Source organism: Mytilus edulis, chromosome 11 (assembly GCF_963676685.1).
Source record: "Mytilus edulis chromosome 11, xbMytEdul2.2, whole genome shotgun sequence".
NCBI lineage: Eukaryota > Metazoa > Mollusca > Bivalvia > Mytilida > Mytilidae > Mytilus > Mytilus edulis.
Genome location: NC_092354.1, coordinates 13,066,080 through 13,083,249, shown reverse-complemented (window position 1 = coordinate 13,083,249; position 17,170 = coordinate 13,066,080). Strand labels below are relative to the sequence as shown.

General features: G+C 34.1%; 2 protein-coding genes across 6 annotated transcripts in view; one reads left to right on the top strand and one right to left on the bottom strand.

Annotated features, from left to right (window-relative positions):
* Positions 1 to 1,148: 1,148 nt before the first annotated feature.
* Positions 1,149 to 3,881, bottom strand: LOC139495162 (PE-PGRS family protein PE_PGRS26-like). 2 transcript variants are annotated; one of them, XM_071283349.1, is made up of 4 exons: positions 3,730 to 3,879; positions 2,751 to 2,912; positions 1,763 to 2,191; positions 1,149 to 1,594 (listed from the first exon to the last, which is right to left on the bottom strand). In XM_071283349.1, the coding sequence occupies exons 1-4, from the start codon at positions 3,800 to 3,802 to the stop codon at positions 1,263 to 1,265; spliced, it is 996 nt and encodes a 331-aa protein (XP_071139450.1). In that variant the 5' UTR covers positions 3,803 to 3,879; the 3' UTR covers positions 1,149 to 1,262. The 2 variants fall into 2 exon arrangements, with proteins under 2 accessions (XP_071139450.1, XP_071139449.1); XM_071283348.1 differs by having other exon boundaries at positions 1,149 to 2,191; positions 3,730 to 3,881.
* A 7,335-nt stretch (positions 3,882 to 11,216) lies between these two features.
* Positions 11,217 to 17,170, top strand: part of LOC139495160 (uncharacterized) — a 56,328-nt gene continuing 50,374 nt past the window's right edge. For 3 of the 4 annotated variants that reach the window (XM_071283347.1, XM_071283344.1, XM_071283346.1), the window contains exons 1-3: positions 11,265 to 11,372; positions 15,296 to 15,476; positions 16,749 to 16,884. In XM_071283347.1, coding sequence (XP_071139448.1) covers positions 15,315 to 15,476; positions 16,749 to 16,884 — 298 coding nt within the window. In that variant the 5' untranslated portion in view covers positions 11,265 to 11,372; positions 15,296 to 15,314. Of the gene's footprint in view, positions 11,373 to 15,295; positions 15,477 to 16,748; positions 16,885 to 17,170 lie in introns of all 4 variants that reach the window. The other variant, XM_071283345.1, reaches the window with a different exon arrangement.

Below are 17,170 nucleotides of genomic sequence, written 5' to 3'. Positions count from 1 at the left end.
ACTTTAAGGGATCGGTTTGCGTTTGTAATTCAGTAATGGTGTTTGCGTTAAAATCACACTTTTTTTTACATACACTGGTCTGATTTGATAACGAATTAATACTCCGTTGCTATAGTATATTGTTTTAGTGGTCACAGTCGTAACTCTAAAATAAGACATGCAAATAACATTTCTTCTGTTAGTTATGCCTGTAGGAATTTCAGTTGTGAGCAATCGTTCTCTGCAATACAGCGACTAAAGACTTGACGCAGGTGCAATGTCCACAAGTAAAACAATGTAGAATGCGTGACCTCGATATATATGCACAGATACACAGAAATGACGATGGTCGTTAGATTGAATGTTTGGAAGGTTCGAAGCATTGATATCTACCAGGTCACTCTACTGGTCAGATTGAAATCATCTTTTTGAGTTTTGACCACCTGTTTGTTATAGCTGTAACAATGTATGAGACTCTCCGTCTTCGTAATACAACTTTTTTCATTCTATTTTTCTCAGTTTTATTTATTCTTAATATTTCAACACCCTGACAACGTACATGTATATTTGTTCTGCCTAACAGAAGTTCCAATGACAACTTTGTTATAAGCATTGTCATAATATCTATTCCTGTTGGAACAAATAGTCTATACCATTTATTCCTTTAGGAACATTTGCTGTAATATTTATTCCAGTAGAAATAATTTTCCAGAACATTTTTTCCATTTGGAAATTATATTATGACTCTGAGAAACATCTATTCCGTGACACCTCTATCATTCTTTATATTGCAACAACCCCGATATTATCTAATCGTTATAGTGTCATATCCCAGATAGTTATGCTCTCTTCTTTAAATTTTGTTGCCTTTTTCTGTATTTTATATTTTTGTGCCTTTCGTTCTGTACTTTGTGTCCATTGTACATTATTTCTATTCTTTTTAAATCAATCAAGGAAAAATAGACACCAACATGGAAAAAAAACCCGAAAAACAAAGAGACACGTTGTAAACACTTTTTTACCCTTTTTTATTCGAGCGTCACTGGCGAGTCTTTTGAAGGCTAAACGTTTGTCCGGCGTAAATCGTTTTGATATATACATACGCAGATGTGGTATGATTGGCAATGACAAAACTCAAAACAAGTTTTTGTTTAAATAAAACCAACATGAAGCTATAAACGCTATACTATTCCATAAAATGAACAATGATTAAAGTTTTTCAATACTTCAGAGTTTATTTGTCAGTTACAATAAGTCCACCCTATCCGCCTTATCAGCTGCCATCAAATACGGATAAAACGACCACTATCGCGCATATCATTCCAATTACCACCATTACCACCATGTCCTCCATTACCACCACGTCCTCCACTACCACCACCACCACCACCATTTCCACCACGTCCTCCATTACCACCATGACCTCCATTACCTCTATTCCAAGTACCACCATTACGCCTACCTCCTCCGCCACCATTACCCCCAGTCCAAGTACCTCCATTACCCCCATCGCCACCATTACCTCCTAGACCGCCAGTACCTCTACTGCCGCCATTACCTCCATTACCACCTTGACCACCATTACCTCCATTCCAAGTACCACCATTACGCCTACCTCCTCCGCCACCATTTCCCCCAGTCCAAGTACCTCCATGGCCACCATTACCTCCTAGACCGCCAGTACCTCTACTGCCGCCATTACCTCCATTACCACCATGACCACCATTACCTCCATTCCATGTACCACCATTACGCCTACCTCCTCCGCCACAATTACGCCCACCGCCTCCGCCACCATTACCCCCATTCCGAACACCGTCATTGTCGCCATCCGGAACGTCACCATCACCATCATTGCTACTATTACCACACGAGCTACCATTACCACCACCATTACCACCATTACCACCATAATTCCAAGTACCTCCATTACCACCATTACCCCCATTACCTCCATCGCCACCATTCAGTAGTGGAATTTCTGAACTAAGTTGATTATTCCCTGGTCTTCCCGTAGAACCTCCTCTTCCTCCCTGACCTCGTCTACCACCTCTACCTCCATGGCCTCGTCTACCACCTCTACCTCCATGGCCTCGTCTACCACCTCTTCCTCCTGAACCCCTGAAGGACAACCCGTCTTCTCCGTCTTCTCCGTCTTGACCATCCAAACCATTTCCCCTGTTATGGATTTCTTGGTTGGATCCTTGTTCACCTGAATCATACAATTTACAAACTAACAGTGCATGTATTCACCGGCTTCTTATATATATATTACATGTTCTTAGAACATATTAAAGTACTGTATTTCATTGACCACTTCTTAAAAAAATATCGATTTTAGAAATCTATAAATGCCAAACATTTTTAAATCATATATGCTAGTACTTTACACATATTTTTTCCTGAAATATTTTACTTCATTTTTTACAGTACACTGCCTCCATCATGATTTGTTAACTTCCTGTGCTGTTTTATGTTCTTGTTATTCCTAACTGTTACCTTGTATCATACTGTACAGATTCATGATAAAGTTATACCTGACTGTTACCCTGTAGCATCCTGTATTGTTTCATGAAAATGTTATTTCTGACTTTTACCCTGTACGTATAGATGAAAAATATGTTGACTGAATATAGAAAAAAAATGTTTAATGTATGAAAAGGACTTACCGAGGAAGGACAGTACTGCAACATTTATTCCTCTACCGCTACGAACCTCTTACCCAATGAGTTACAAAGAGAATAATTCAAACTCATAAGGGTTCTACTCACATGCTCTTCTGCAACGTTCTAATGAATAAAAATTATTCCTGTTTCCACGGCAACCACCATAGATAAATTCTTCACAACTTCCTGTCTCCTGGTTAAAATAATATCGTGTTTTGCGTGCACGACACACTCCAATTTCTTTAGGTAGAAAGCATCGGCGCCTCGCTATGTAAAGAGAAAAAGCAAATATGAACATAATCGAAACAGTAGTATATCGAACGGTCGAACCATTTGAAATCTGGCTTGATCGACTGTTAATTAAGCATCGACAAACGAATCGATTCAATCGAATCTGTTTCATATATTGTATGCAGTGATAAGAAAAAAAAAGTTTCTATTTATCAAAATTAATCTTTATTTTTGTTACTTAGTTTAACTGTTACAGTAAACACTGTTTTAATTGGCTATGGAGTGCCAAAAGTTTCTTAGAAAAAAAACCCAAGTTAGGCAAATAATAGATCAGAGGTTGTATATACAAATTGACAGGAAAGCACCCCATACATTTGTTTTCTCGATCAATCATTTATTTGGATAACGGTGCCATCATGGATGACTTCGCTAATTAAATGCATAAACTATAGTATATATACTCAAGACGAGAAAATGTTAATATTGTAAGAATATTAACCCTGCTTAGTATAATATACCCATGCCAAGACATTGCCTTAGTTGAAAGTTAGAGCAAATTATAAGCACGGATGGTTAATATTGCGGACCATTTGGTACATAGCCGTGGATTGAGCAAGGAGTTCGAGGCATGCCGCGCTAAATCGGATTTATTTTAATGACCAGTCTTTACTCCTTAATGCCGCGTGCTAAGAGAAATAGCAACTATCAATTTTAGAGATGATTTGACCGGGTTTGAATTGGTCCGGGTTCACAAACACTGGACCCACCCCTGCAGAATTATAAATTGTCATACACATTTTGCAATTTAGATGTAAAAATGTACATATGTCTAAATGATATAATGAATACATACGTCTCCCTCTTTTACCAGACACACAGACCAAACAAACGAAGAGCAAAATCTGAACTATTACACATGTCTTCATGTTGCCAGTTACATCAACAATAATAAATTACTAATAATTTATGACAAAGATTATATACAAATTCATAAGTATGAAAATAAACCACTTCAATATTGTCTCTACTAAGTGGAACGCGTAGCGTTTAAATGGTTTTTATACGTTGTTTATAATACAAAACTGTTGTCTCATTGAGGTATATGTATACTACTCATCTCCTTTATATCCGTATGTAACAGCAGGAAGTCACAACTATATCCAATTGTTACTTACTATAGTACATTAAGAGTACATCATGTCAATTGGTGTTGAGTATTTCGAGTGGTTTACGCCCTTAGAACTTCTTAAACTATAGCACAGGCATTAACCTAAGTCAACCTAATGATCCCAATGGAAAAGTGTTTAACGTACAGTGGCAATTATTACATACATATCCGGACGAGAATCTATGAATATGAATCATGGTTTGTACTAGACTAAACCATAGGCGGATCCAAAAGGGGGGGGGGGCGTCCCCCTTTCGTAGGAAAAATTTGGTTGTTTATATAGGTAATAACTGAAGCGTGACTGGAGCGGGCCCCCTTAGGTCAGTCAGCGCCACCCCCCCCCCCCCCTTTTACAAAAAGTTCTGGATTCGCCACTGTAAACTGACGTTGAGTCGATTTTGAACGTGTTTGTTTACAAGGTAGCAGTGACGGGCAGACAAACAAGTAAAAAAAATATTGTAATTAAAAAGAATTCGCGAACACCTTCTTGACAATTCTGATTTAGACTTCTAATGCAGCATACCTCAATGACTCAAATTTATATGTGGTTTTATATATTTAAAGATGGATAAATGAAGAACAAATTAGATTTTAGACCAGGTTTGTACTAGCATGAGCAACACGACACATGTCACATGTGCATCAGTGGAGCAGTATCTGTCTACCCTTCCGAAGCTCCTGAATCACCCTCGGTTTTTGTCGGGGTGTAGTTTCTTAGTCTTTACATTTCTATGCTATGTTTGGGAGTAAGCTGTTGGTATTCTTTTGATCGTTTTTTTTGTATGTTTTTATCCTTGGTCAGTTCGTTTCCGACTTATAAGTTGGAGTATCTTCCACCTCTTATTGACCTTAGTTCTGTCAATAGAGACACCGACAAAATCACAATATTCATTACGTTGCATATATATGAACTAGGAAGTACAACACATGTATATAAACAGTTTTCAACTGACCTTAATTTAGTTGACGCCATGATAAGGTCAACATGCACAAATTGAATTCATTCTGGTTCATAAATCGTGCACATCAAGTTATAATTCAGCTGGACTTTAGAAAAAGTTGTTTGGGAATTAATGTTTTCAATTTGTTTAATTCATCACTACAGATCTAGTACCCCGTGTTTTAATGGTTTGTACCAAATGTCGGTCCGTTATGGAATATTTGATTCACAGATGACGACGGATGTTGCAATTGTCGTTACTGCAATCCCGTCCTCTTTTCTCCCCCTTGTGAGTTACCGAGTTACGATTTTCATTAAGGGGTCCATGGCAAATACACCTATATGATGTGTAAAATAATATTACCATTCAGTGTTGAGAGAGGAAAAAATACTGGACTATAGGGTAGATTAAAGACATGAAAGAGTCATATCTGAGGGTCTATATGGTCCTTTATTTCTGTACTCTTCTTTTTATCATGTAATTTTTCGGTATTCTTTATATTTATATCAATTATTACAATGTTAACAGTCATCATGGTCATGTATTTTAGTACCTTCAATCTGTTGACACAGTCACATCGTCTGTATTATAATGACATAACCTAAAGGAAACTTTCTATCTGAATCAGTCAGTAGCTAAATTACTGGGTATTAATACTGTTGAATTTATAGGGCATAAATGATCATACACTAAAATAATTATCTTTCTATATATGTATTTCAATGAAAAACTAAACACATATGCATGCACAAACGAAATACAAAATGTATACAAAAATAAATTTTAACCTTTCACAAATAAGCACTGCCATGTAAATTGATTGCTATTAAAACATACAAATATCATGGTATCATCGCTGCACAAACACAAAATACCACGGATTTCTTTTTTATTTATAAGCTCAAAAGGCACCAGATTAACATCTCATGACCAGTGATGACGCTGTCAGTATAGTCTCAATCATGATGATTATAATGTTTTTGTCTCATTTTTTTCAAATGAAGTTCCATCTCCTGGTAAATCAGAAGGTATCCATGGATTCAGCAAAATAAGGAACCAGTTTTTACCGCCGATTTCCCTCAAAACTCTCTTCAGTCCAACACTATATGTAGTGATTCCTTTCTTTGCTTCAAATTTCGTTTGTCCTTTAAATATTTGATTTATTTGAATACCAAGTAACCATAGAAACAAGATGAGCAATAAAAATCCAATGAATGTCAGCATTGTTATTCCAGTAACGTAGAAATCGTCTCCCCCGAGGAGAAAACCAACGTGCGGGAGGAGGAAAGAAAGTACCCCCCAAATCCCAAGTTCTCCTTTCACGTCACGTACAAATTCAAAATTGAAAATGTTTCCATAAATAGCTGCAACAGATATATAGAAAACCATGGCAACGTAATAACGGTGATTATGGTAACCAACACAGTAACCTGCGAAGAAACAGTGATGGTCTCTTTTCAGAACACAAACATCACAAAGTGGGCAGTGATGCGATCTTTCTGGCCGGTTCTTCACACATTCAGGACAGTATTTCCAGCCTTTCGGTGCATCTCCAGTCGGAGAAATGATATGTCTTCCTGTAATATCTATTGATACCATTTTATACATGTTTCCATAAATATTCACAGCAAACCACACAGCGAAAAACAAATGAACGTTTGGGTTATTCGTTGTACCTTTGTTGACATAGTATGGAAGAATGTGAAAAGCTTCATACCACATTAAAAATAATCCTCCTAAGATAAAAACATAAAATAAGAACGTTTCTGATGCATTTTTAGTATGAAACTTTAGAAAATCCACGTTAAATGCCATGCCGGTGTCAGTATTGTTTGTTTACAAATAGGTCGGAGTCTAAAAAATAAACGTTAGACGGCTTAGGTGATGAAAGAATTTCCGGGATGGAGCTACGTAAAAAAAACAACCTTTGACATGAGAAATTTATGAATACACAGTAGAAAACTGTACAATACGTTTGAGAAATTAAAAAAAAGTAATAAGTTAACAGCTAAGGATAATTTTTTTCATAAATGAGTGTTGTTAAAATACTGAATATAAATGACCCCTATATATATATCATCATGATTATAAGTAGCTGAATATCAACTTTCAGATATTTCAAGGATCCGTTTGGCTTCAATGCCGTTAATATTAAGGACCCACGTCCATAGGTCTATACAAAAACAATTGCCAACCTTAACAAATTGATATTTTCAAACACAGGCGTTTTATTTTTGGTATACAAAAAACTGATGGTAAGTTTTTAAAAATGATTGTACCAGTGCTTTGACACAACTCGTTCCATAACTTTTTTGAAAATAGTTATTAGATCTTCCAGCTATAGTTGGGTATATGCCCTTATCTTAAGGATTTATTGGAGAACTGCTTCCTTTCCTAATTTGCAAAATAAGAAATATAACACAAACACATTTACATTAAATGGTTATGGCATACAAATTTAAGACAATAAACTGACAATAGTTAAATTGATTATAATTATATAACAGTGACAGTGGTATTCATGAGGGTATTCACAGCGAAGAGAAAAAAGACTACAAATATCGACAGTATACAGTATCATTCAGTTCATTATTATTTATATAGTCCATAATCAAATGGCAAAATCAAATTGAAATGATAAAACACATCAAACGAATGGACAACAACTGTCATATTCCTGACTTGGTACAGGCATTTCCAAGTGTCAGTAGAAAATGGTGGATTGCACCTGGTTTTATAGCGCTAAACCTCTCAATTATACGACAGTCGCATCAAATTTAATAATATTGACAATGATGCGTGAACAAAACAAACCGAATGCATTATTTTTGCTATTTTCAAAAATTCTATTGTAAAAATTTCACACAGCTCATTAGTGTTTTTACTGTCCGGAAGCATATACTATGCTTTCAGTCAATTTCGTCTTATTTCTCAGCAAATTTTGATTTATCAGCCCGATCATATAACCGGCACAGTCTCTCTTTTGAAAGATTTAAACTCAGACATTGTACATTCGAGAAATGCAATAGGTGCAATTATGATCACTAATTACAGATATGGTGTTACCTTCTGGAACATTTGAAAAGGAACATGACATAGAGTCACTTATTATAATCGGATCTAGCAGAGTGCTCCTATGGTCTAGCTGTTACTCTAGTTACATGTAACCTCATTACGAATATTTCAGAGGAAATAGTGTTTCACTGAATAGAAATAAAACGGACTTATATATCCTGCTCGAAATCCCACTTCCAACTCCTTGTTGTTGATAACTTAAACTGAAGGAAGCGGTTCTTGTACTTGTGAATAATTGAATAAATTAATAAGTAAATATGTATAATTACCTGTCAAATAAATGCGCACAAACGTAATGATCTTTTAGAGGATTTGTATCCTCTCTTGTGTTTTGGATAGAAACTAGATAGATTTAGTCATGCACTTTTCAAGTCTATAATCATTATGTTGGAGAGTTCCAATTGTTTAGGATGCACATAGACCATTGTAGACCTAGTTATTTATTTATTTTTTTGAGTCAGATTTTTTTTACGCAAAGGGCTTCAACACTATCAATACAAAAAATAAAAAATATGGGGAAAAGCTGGATTCAGAATATATTTGTTTTTGTCCTCTACATGAAAAGATTTTTTCCCATCAATTTGTGAATCAGAATATTTTTTAAGGGGAAAACATGCCCGTCTCACGCCTTTTAATGTTCAATGTCAATTGTTGTTTCCTAAACATATTTCATCTGACTTAATTATTTTATTTCAAACTATATGTAGGACATAGTCTTGGTAAGCTGACATTTATAAAAGTAAAACCTCCCTCATATCAGAGACTTTCTATACTATAATGAGGGGGGCAAGGGGTTTAACTGTTATGCTGTTATGGGGCATTTTAATTCTTTGTTATCTGTTATTCTGAAAATATATTTACTGTTAGCTGTTATTGACTTATTCTTTGTTAGCTGTTATAGGACTATTATCTATTTTGTTATCTGTTATTGTGAGAATGTATTTGCTGTTAACTGTTATTGAAAATTGGAATGCTAGCATTTTGACAGCCAATCTTCCATAGAATTTGAAGATAATTGAAAATTGTGATTTGAATGGATGATAGTGTCATTGGCGCGCTTACCACATCTTCTTACAATGTATATCTATTGGGGTCTTTCTAGTACTGATAATATCGGGTGGCCCTGTATTTGCAGAAGAATTTCAGTAACATACATCACATAAACATATTAAGATCAATTGGACCCAGGACCATTCCAGTATATATTATTATTATACTTTGTATTAAATTCCATTGTCTATGAACATGTAGCATTTCGTACAAATTATTATAATTCACTTATTACTTGTACAATAACTTATAGTATGGATTTTGTTATAAAAAAAGCATTGGTACACCCTATAGATTATTTTTATTCAATGACCACATAATAATCCTTATGATGTACTGTTACACCACTGTCCCTGATTAGGGGAGGATTGGACACCACCTATAGCATGGTAACGTTGACGCAATCACATTCTGTATGTGCCTACTTCCAAGTCAGGAGCCTGGATTCAGTGGTTGTAGTTTGTTACTGTGTTACTAAGTTTCTCGTTCACTATTTTGTGGATAAATAAGGCAGTTAGTTTTCTCCTTTGAATTATTTTACATTACTAAGTGGTATGGGTTTGAATTATGGCTTTTGAAATTATACAACATCTTTTTCATTTGACATTTATATTATAAGTGCTACTCCCTCTCTTTTCATTTACATGAAAGAGAACCCTGACCAACATATTTTTAAAAGTTTTTTTAACTGCTTCACATGGCGAAAATTGAAGCTCTGAAACCATTGATGCAAATAAAGATGTGCCTTCAGTTTAATTTTTCGATAAATTTACCATTTTTAAAAATCCTACAGCTTCTCCCATGCTGTACCCAAATTTTCCATATTCTATAATTTCACACAAGATGCATGATTGGTGTTTCACTTGGTGTCATCCAAATTTTCACTAGGTCCACATTCTATTATACTATCAGAATTGTCACTTGAGGCAATTTCTATTATCAGAAGAACCATAACTGGCATGCGTGTTTCAGTTACATGTCCTGTCTCAACTGATCTGGGTATTTTTGTATTTTATAAGTAAGTTTTATCAGGAGGTCATTAAATAAAAAAAATATATTGTGCATCAATTTTTCTTTTTTATTACTTGTAAAGTATTGCTTTTCAGAAGAAAAAAATCTAAAAATCAAATTGATAATAAAGTGTCACTGGCTGCACTATTTTCAAAAATTAAATAAAAAAACCTAAATCTTTAACAATTGATCCCTCAAATTCCCTAGATTAAAAATATTCCTATATCAAAAACAGAAACTAGTCATTTCGTTCAGAAAAATTCAACAATCATACTATAACTTATTGTACAAGTTACGGCAAAAAAATCAACCAAGGCAGAACTGCCTCAACGGCCGAAACGTCGTTTACACAAATTACAATTTTCTTTGTCCATACCACAATTTATATACTAAGATCTACGAGTCATCTACTGGATTGGTCCTGGGCAGATTTATTTTCATATTTCATTTACTGTTATCTGTTATTATCCCTTTTCAATTCCTTGTTATCTGTTTTTCACCAAATCAAATCACTGTTTTGCTGTTATGGGGACCCCCCTTGCCCCCCCCCCCCCCTTCTATAATAGAAGTATAGATATTCCCTGCTCATATTAGAAAACTGACCTTAATACACCTTATCGCTATTCCCGGCTGACCCGTCCGCTTGAACTTTTGACGTCAACAACAATCACTTTTCCATTGTGGCGTCAGACATTTTGTTTTATGACGTCAAAATTTTACGGGAACCTGTCATTCGGCAATCCTCGGTAGAATCCGCTAGAGGGTACGGAATCGGCCGAGTTGAGACGAATGGGGAACCTGTGTGATTTCCAGCAATGGCGGACAAATAGCGATAAGGTGTATATAAAATCAAAGATGTCTATTAAATATGAATTCAAATTATATCAGCACCACTCAGTTCAAGATATAATCAAATTCTTACTAAACAAAAGAATATCCTTCCAAAAAAAGACGTATTCATATAAAACAACAAAAACCCAAATATTATCAGATCCGAAATTGTAGGTCCTTGTCCAGCTTTGTATGTGCACATTACTTTTTACCTCATCGAAATCAATTTGATGTTTAAAACCTACCAGTTTTAGCTACCATTTTGAAGCAATAAATGACTTTGTTGTGGCATTTGGTGCCAGGTTCGAAAATCAGAAAAGTAAACATTCATACACGATCTTCTTAAAAAAAAAACAATCAGAGAAAAGATATTTTGAGTAGCTAGATTTAAAATCATCGGTATCTGCAGGAATATAGAGTGTATGTAAAAGTTTAGGCTCTATATAGTGTATAATCTTAATAATCTTTCCTTGCATAATTTGTGACTAAAGGTTCATCATAACAAATGGACAAATATGGCCGTATTTTCACCCCAAAAACTACTCTTTGTGGGTCTCACTAATTAGCGACAACAAGCGTCAACAAGCGACAACAAGAATTATTTTAGCGACAACAAGCGACAAGAAGACTATTTAGCGACAAGAAAACATTTTTTTTTATTAGATATAAAGAAATTTGTATTAAATGTTTTTTTTTAAAATAGACGAGCAGATATGTCTAATTAAAATGTTTTATTATATCGATAGACAAAAAAATGAAACATTTGTGAGGAAGAAAGAGATTGTGAAGTTTATATTAGTATATTGGTGGATGAAGAAATTTAACATTTGTGAAGAAGACTTTCGTTTTTCGTTTTGGTTTTTATGAAATCAAAAATGAAAAATGAAAACACTTTCGTTTTTTGTTTTTTGTTTTTGATATTTCAAAACGAAAAACGAATGGACGCAGATATACACGGACCATTGAGCTTCTTTTTTTTATTTTTAAATATGAAGAATATGTATAAGATAATGTATGTATCTGTTTTCATCAAAGTCAAAGTATGAATAAACGAATGGAGATATATTGAGCTTGCATAATGGAATATAATATTTTGATTCATTTGCTTAATACTATGCTCTAAGAGTACTCTTGTTATGTCAATTCGATGCTTTATTTCTAGAACTCTCAGCCACGCTTTGCCATCTTTATTATTTAAGCGTGTTTCCAGACCCCACGACGAGGACCTGGTTCTACCTTGGGGTCCATATATTTTTTTTTCTTTTTTTTTTTTAAATTATTTTTAGTCATTATATAGTAATATGTACATTCCTATCTAACATAATATTTATACATTTTGTACATGGTGGTCCCATTTTGATAAGCAAACATGTGGACATCAAATGAGATTAACGAGTCGCGTGTCCCCTGTTTTATTGCTACAATAACATCCAATTAACACCTTCAACTTTGTACACGCGTCAGACTATACAATTACACGCGCCAGAATATACAATCATTGTAAATGATGAACACCTGTTGAAAACTGAATATTGTCATTAATTTCCTTTCATCTTCAATCGATATGCATAAACATGATAAATATCGTTTAATGAGGCAATAAACAAATAAAAAGATGAAAACATTCACATTTCTTTTCCTCCTGTTTGATTTCAGTTCTTTGTATTTCACAATTTGTGTCAATATTTTCAGGACAATGATGCACAAATAATTCATTTTGCGAGCTTAATATATATTGCACGAAAAGAGTTTTAAAAAACAAATTATAAGATAAATAATATGTTCTAAAACACAAGGAAAAGTAATCTCATAATACAATAATTAAACGTAATACTAGCTGTTATTCATTATGATCCATAATAGATGATAAAATATTATGTAAATAATGTTTCATTTTTTTTTATCAATTTTAACTTTCTTGTCGCTAAAATTATTTTCTTTTGCATATTCTTTTAATATTTATTGCAATAATTAATTTTAATTAAAAAAAAATGTTTTCTTGTCGCTAAATAGTTTCTTGTTGCTTGTTGTCGCTAAAATAATTCTTGTTGTCGCTTGTTGACGCTTGTTGTCGCTAAAATTCTTGTTGTCGCTAATTAGTGAGACCGCTCTTTGTACAGACTTACCTGTGCTGTTTGGAAAGTTTTAATGCCTAGCATCCACTAGATATATATATAAAAGTTAAATGCATTTTGTGTTTAAGAAAGATCTTTCTTAGTTTTTGATGGGCATTTTTTTTCCTTTCTGCAGAAGGTGTAAAAATAAACAAACACCTGAATTACTTTTATACTGTCCACTGACTGACTCAGATAAACTCACCTATAGTTGTGAAGATAACTCTTGTCCATGTCAATTAAGGACAATCAAAACAATACAAACCGGTTGTTTTACCTGAGCATGCTGAGGGAGCATCTCATAGTTGTACCACAACTTAGTTAATTTTCACACCTTTTGCATGAAGGAAAAAAAATGCCCATCAAAATCCAAAAGAGATTTTATCTTTCTGAAACACAAAATACATGTAACTTTATTATATCTAGTGGATGCCAGGCATTAAAACTTTTCCAACTTCACAGGTAAGTCTGTACTCAGAGTAATTTTTGGCATGTAAATACAGCCATATTTGTCCGTTTGTTATGATGAGCCTTAAGTTCTACAAGGATTTGTGTCTTACTATACACAAATCCTTGAGTTCTGGTCCTGGGAAGGCTGATTTATTTCGTAACCTTCAATATCAAATGAAGCTTTAACTCTATACCAGAAGAAGAAGATGCTTGATAAAATTTATTTAATAGCTTACAATTAGTCCAACACGAGTCCAAATACTTATGACGTCTGGCAAGGCTATTTCAATTTTTTTCTGGGACGCCTTCCTCCCAGAAAAAAATTAAAATAGCCTTGCCAGACGTCATAATTATTTGAACTAGTCCAACACTAGCTTACAATATCATATCATCATCATAATCATGTATATATTTTATGACAACCAGACAACATATTGCATGATTTAAAAAAAATGTGGGGAATGGTCCACCAAAATTTTGGTTTAACAAGTTCTGTGCCACAGGGCAGATTATCAGCCCAAAGTCAAACTCTTTTTCAGTGCCAAAGGGTCGATTCATCATCCGATTCAAATGGTGTTATGTACCATCCATGTTGTTGCTTATTTTGCTAAATTTAATTCCTCTATCTTGAAACTTTCGCAAGATTTTTACCAAGATTAAAAAATATGAAAGTGCCTTTAAGTGGAGCTTTTTTATGAAAATTATTGAAGAGCATGATGAAGGATGCCTTTATAAATATTATAGTCCAATAGATATAATATAATTATTTAGAACTATAGAGTCTCAAATTCACTTTCTTTTTTTGGCACTATCACAGTTTTAATATGTGTTTTAAGCTTTAAAATTTTCTAAATCTGACTAAAGTTACCAATGGGTTTACTTTGTTATAGTTGTATGAATATAATACAAGTAAAATTGTACATACAATGTACATAAAATATAAAAGATAGAAATAATTCAAAGAAGAACAAAATAGCTTTACAAATTAAAGAACAGTTGAGAAAAAAACATAAAAAGTACATGTATGCAAAAAGTGCATAACACATCAATATTAATGACGTACATCTTTGTAATTGAATTAATGACATCATTTGAGGTAAATTAAGCCTTTCTCATCATTTCACATTTGTTAACACATCCATCAGATTATGGCTTATCCTAATAATTGGTTAATTCTTGAGTTAACTCTCCTGAGTGAGGAATCACACAGAATTTATCCAGAATGTAGGACATACAATGTATAAACGAATACTGCCAAGAAATTCCAAAACCATTGCCTATTTCTACTCAGAGATTACGATGTCAAAGGGCTGTTTTGCCAGACAAGCTGGGCTGTGGGAAATGAAGAAATTGATGCCTGGTTTATTTGAATTCAAGGCTGTCAGTCTGCTAAAGCAATTAAGCAGCAAATCCATTTTGGACAGGCAAATATATACATGTACACTTCTGGATATGGGACGAGCTCTGACAGCCCTGCTTGTTTTTAATGCACAGAATAAATTTTGATAAAAGAAACTTTACTGCTTTCAATTTTTTTAGGGTAAGACTATACACCTTTACACGGCATACGTTTATAAATAGGTAAGTCCAAACAGTTAAACAGAAATTATAAATCAATTGGTTGTACATGTATACAAGAGAAAAAAATCAAAAATCTAACAAGAGCAAAAATCATGGACTGTCTTGTGGAGAGTTGTCTCATTGGCAAGCATACCACATCTTCTTACATCTATCATGTCTATATAGAAAATTTACTTACCTCAATTTGTCTATTTTTAGGAATGAAGATGTTGCAGAAATGATATTGCTATTTATGATTGGTTGGTTAACAACACTGGTTACCAGTCTAGATCCTGATAACAGTCTATGTAAACAGAAACCTACATCAGCTGTGGTAGGGATACCTCTGCCTGCACTACCTCACCAGTTCCATGCTCTGTTTGAAGCTAATATTTTACAGGTACATGTATTTTTGTCGAGCCTGCAACTTTTGTTGCAGAAAGCTCGACATAGGGATAGTGATCCGGCGGCTACTGCAGTGGCGGTGTTAGCTAACTTTTAAAAAACTTTATATTTTAGAAGATGGAAGAACTGGATGCTTCATACTTTGTATATGGATGCCTCATGTTACGAAGTTTCTGTCAGTCACATGTCAAATGTCCTTGACCTCATTTTCATGGTTCAGTGACCACTTGAAGAAAAAGTTCAGATTTTTTGTAATGTTGAATTCTTTCTTATTTTAAGTAATAGGATAATTATATTTGGTCCTCATGCCCGTCAGACAGTTTTCACTTAACCTCGACCTCATTTCATGGATCAGTGAACAAGGTTAAGTTTTGGTGGTCAAGTCCATATCTCAGATACTATAAGCAATAGGGTAAGTATATTTGGTGTATGGAAGGACTGTAAGGTGTCCATGTCCAACTGGCAGGTGTCATCTGACCGTGACCTTATTTTCATGGTTCAGTGGTTATAGTTAAGTTTTTGTGTTTTGGTCTCTTTTTCTCATACTTTACACAATAGATCTACTATATATCGTGTACGGCTTTGAGTACGCCTTCATGTGTGGGATTTTAATTAAACTATCTATCAATTTTATCATTATATTATTATAATTATTATATTGGATCTTCATTTGACATCAATCATATAAATTTTGATTAAAATTGAGAATGGAAATGGGGAATGTGTCAAAGAGACAACAACCCGACTAAAGATTAAAAAACAACAGAAGGCCACCAATGGGTCTTCAACACAATGAGAAAATCCCACACCTGAAGGCGTACTCAAAGCCGTACACGAATTCAGCTTCAGTGATTGTTTATTCATGTCATTTGAAAATGTAAAATAAGAATATTTGGATGATAATCATGGTAATGAAACTGGACCTTTGAGCTCGAAGTGATGGACAAAACATATACCAACATATTGTGCAGTCTTCAGGACAGTCTGCCAGCTCAGATTTGTGAATTATCTATGAATTTGTTCTAGCATGTCCATAGGCCGATAGAATAAAAAAAAAAAAAAGGTCCAGCCTGTGACAGCAAAAGTTTATCTTGACTGAAATATCAAATTATCAGCGATGTTTTATTTACAAAGTCAGTTGTGTCTGGTGGAATATAAAATAAGAAGATGTTATATAATTGCCAATGAGACCACTCTCCACCAGAGACCATTTGAAAAAATACATCTGCTTTCAATAACGATGATAATGATCTAGATTGTTTTATAGAAATCCTACACAGTTTATCAAGAAGAATACTATGATTACCATGGAAACAGAGGAGTGATTATAACAACTAGGAACGGACGATCCAGAAAGAGTATAACAGATTTCACAACATACAGTGTTCATCAGATTGATATAGGTATGTGAGACTACAAAGAGTAAACATTAAGCATTGATATAGGTATGTGAGACTACAAAGAGTAAACATTAAGCATTGATATGGGTATGTGAGACTACAAAGAGTAAACATTAAGCATTGATATAGGTATGTGAGACTACAAAGAGTAAACATTAAGCATTGATATAGGTATGTGAGACTACAAAGAGTAAACATTAAGCATTGATATAGGTATGTGAGACTACAAAGAGTAAACATTAAGCATTGATATAGGTATGTGAGACTACAAAGAGTAAACATTAAGCAT

Coding starts and splice junctions, on each gene's coding strand:
- LOC139495162 (XM_071283348.1), bottom strand. CDS start 3,802: ATGAAGACATGTGTAATAGTTCAGATTTTGCTCTTCGTTTGTTTGGTC. Junction 2,913..3,729: donor GTCTGGTAAAAGAGGGAGAC/GTATGTATTCAT, acceptor CTCTTTACATAG/CGAGGCGCCGATGCTTTCTA. Junction 2,192..2,750: donor AGAACGTTGCAGAAGAGCAT/GTGAGTAGAACC, acceptor TGTATGATTCAG/GTGAACAAGGATCCAACCAA.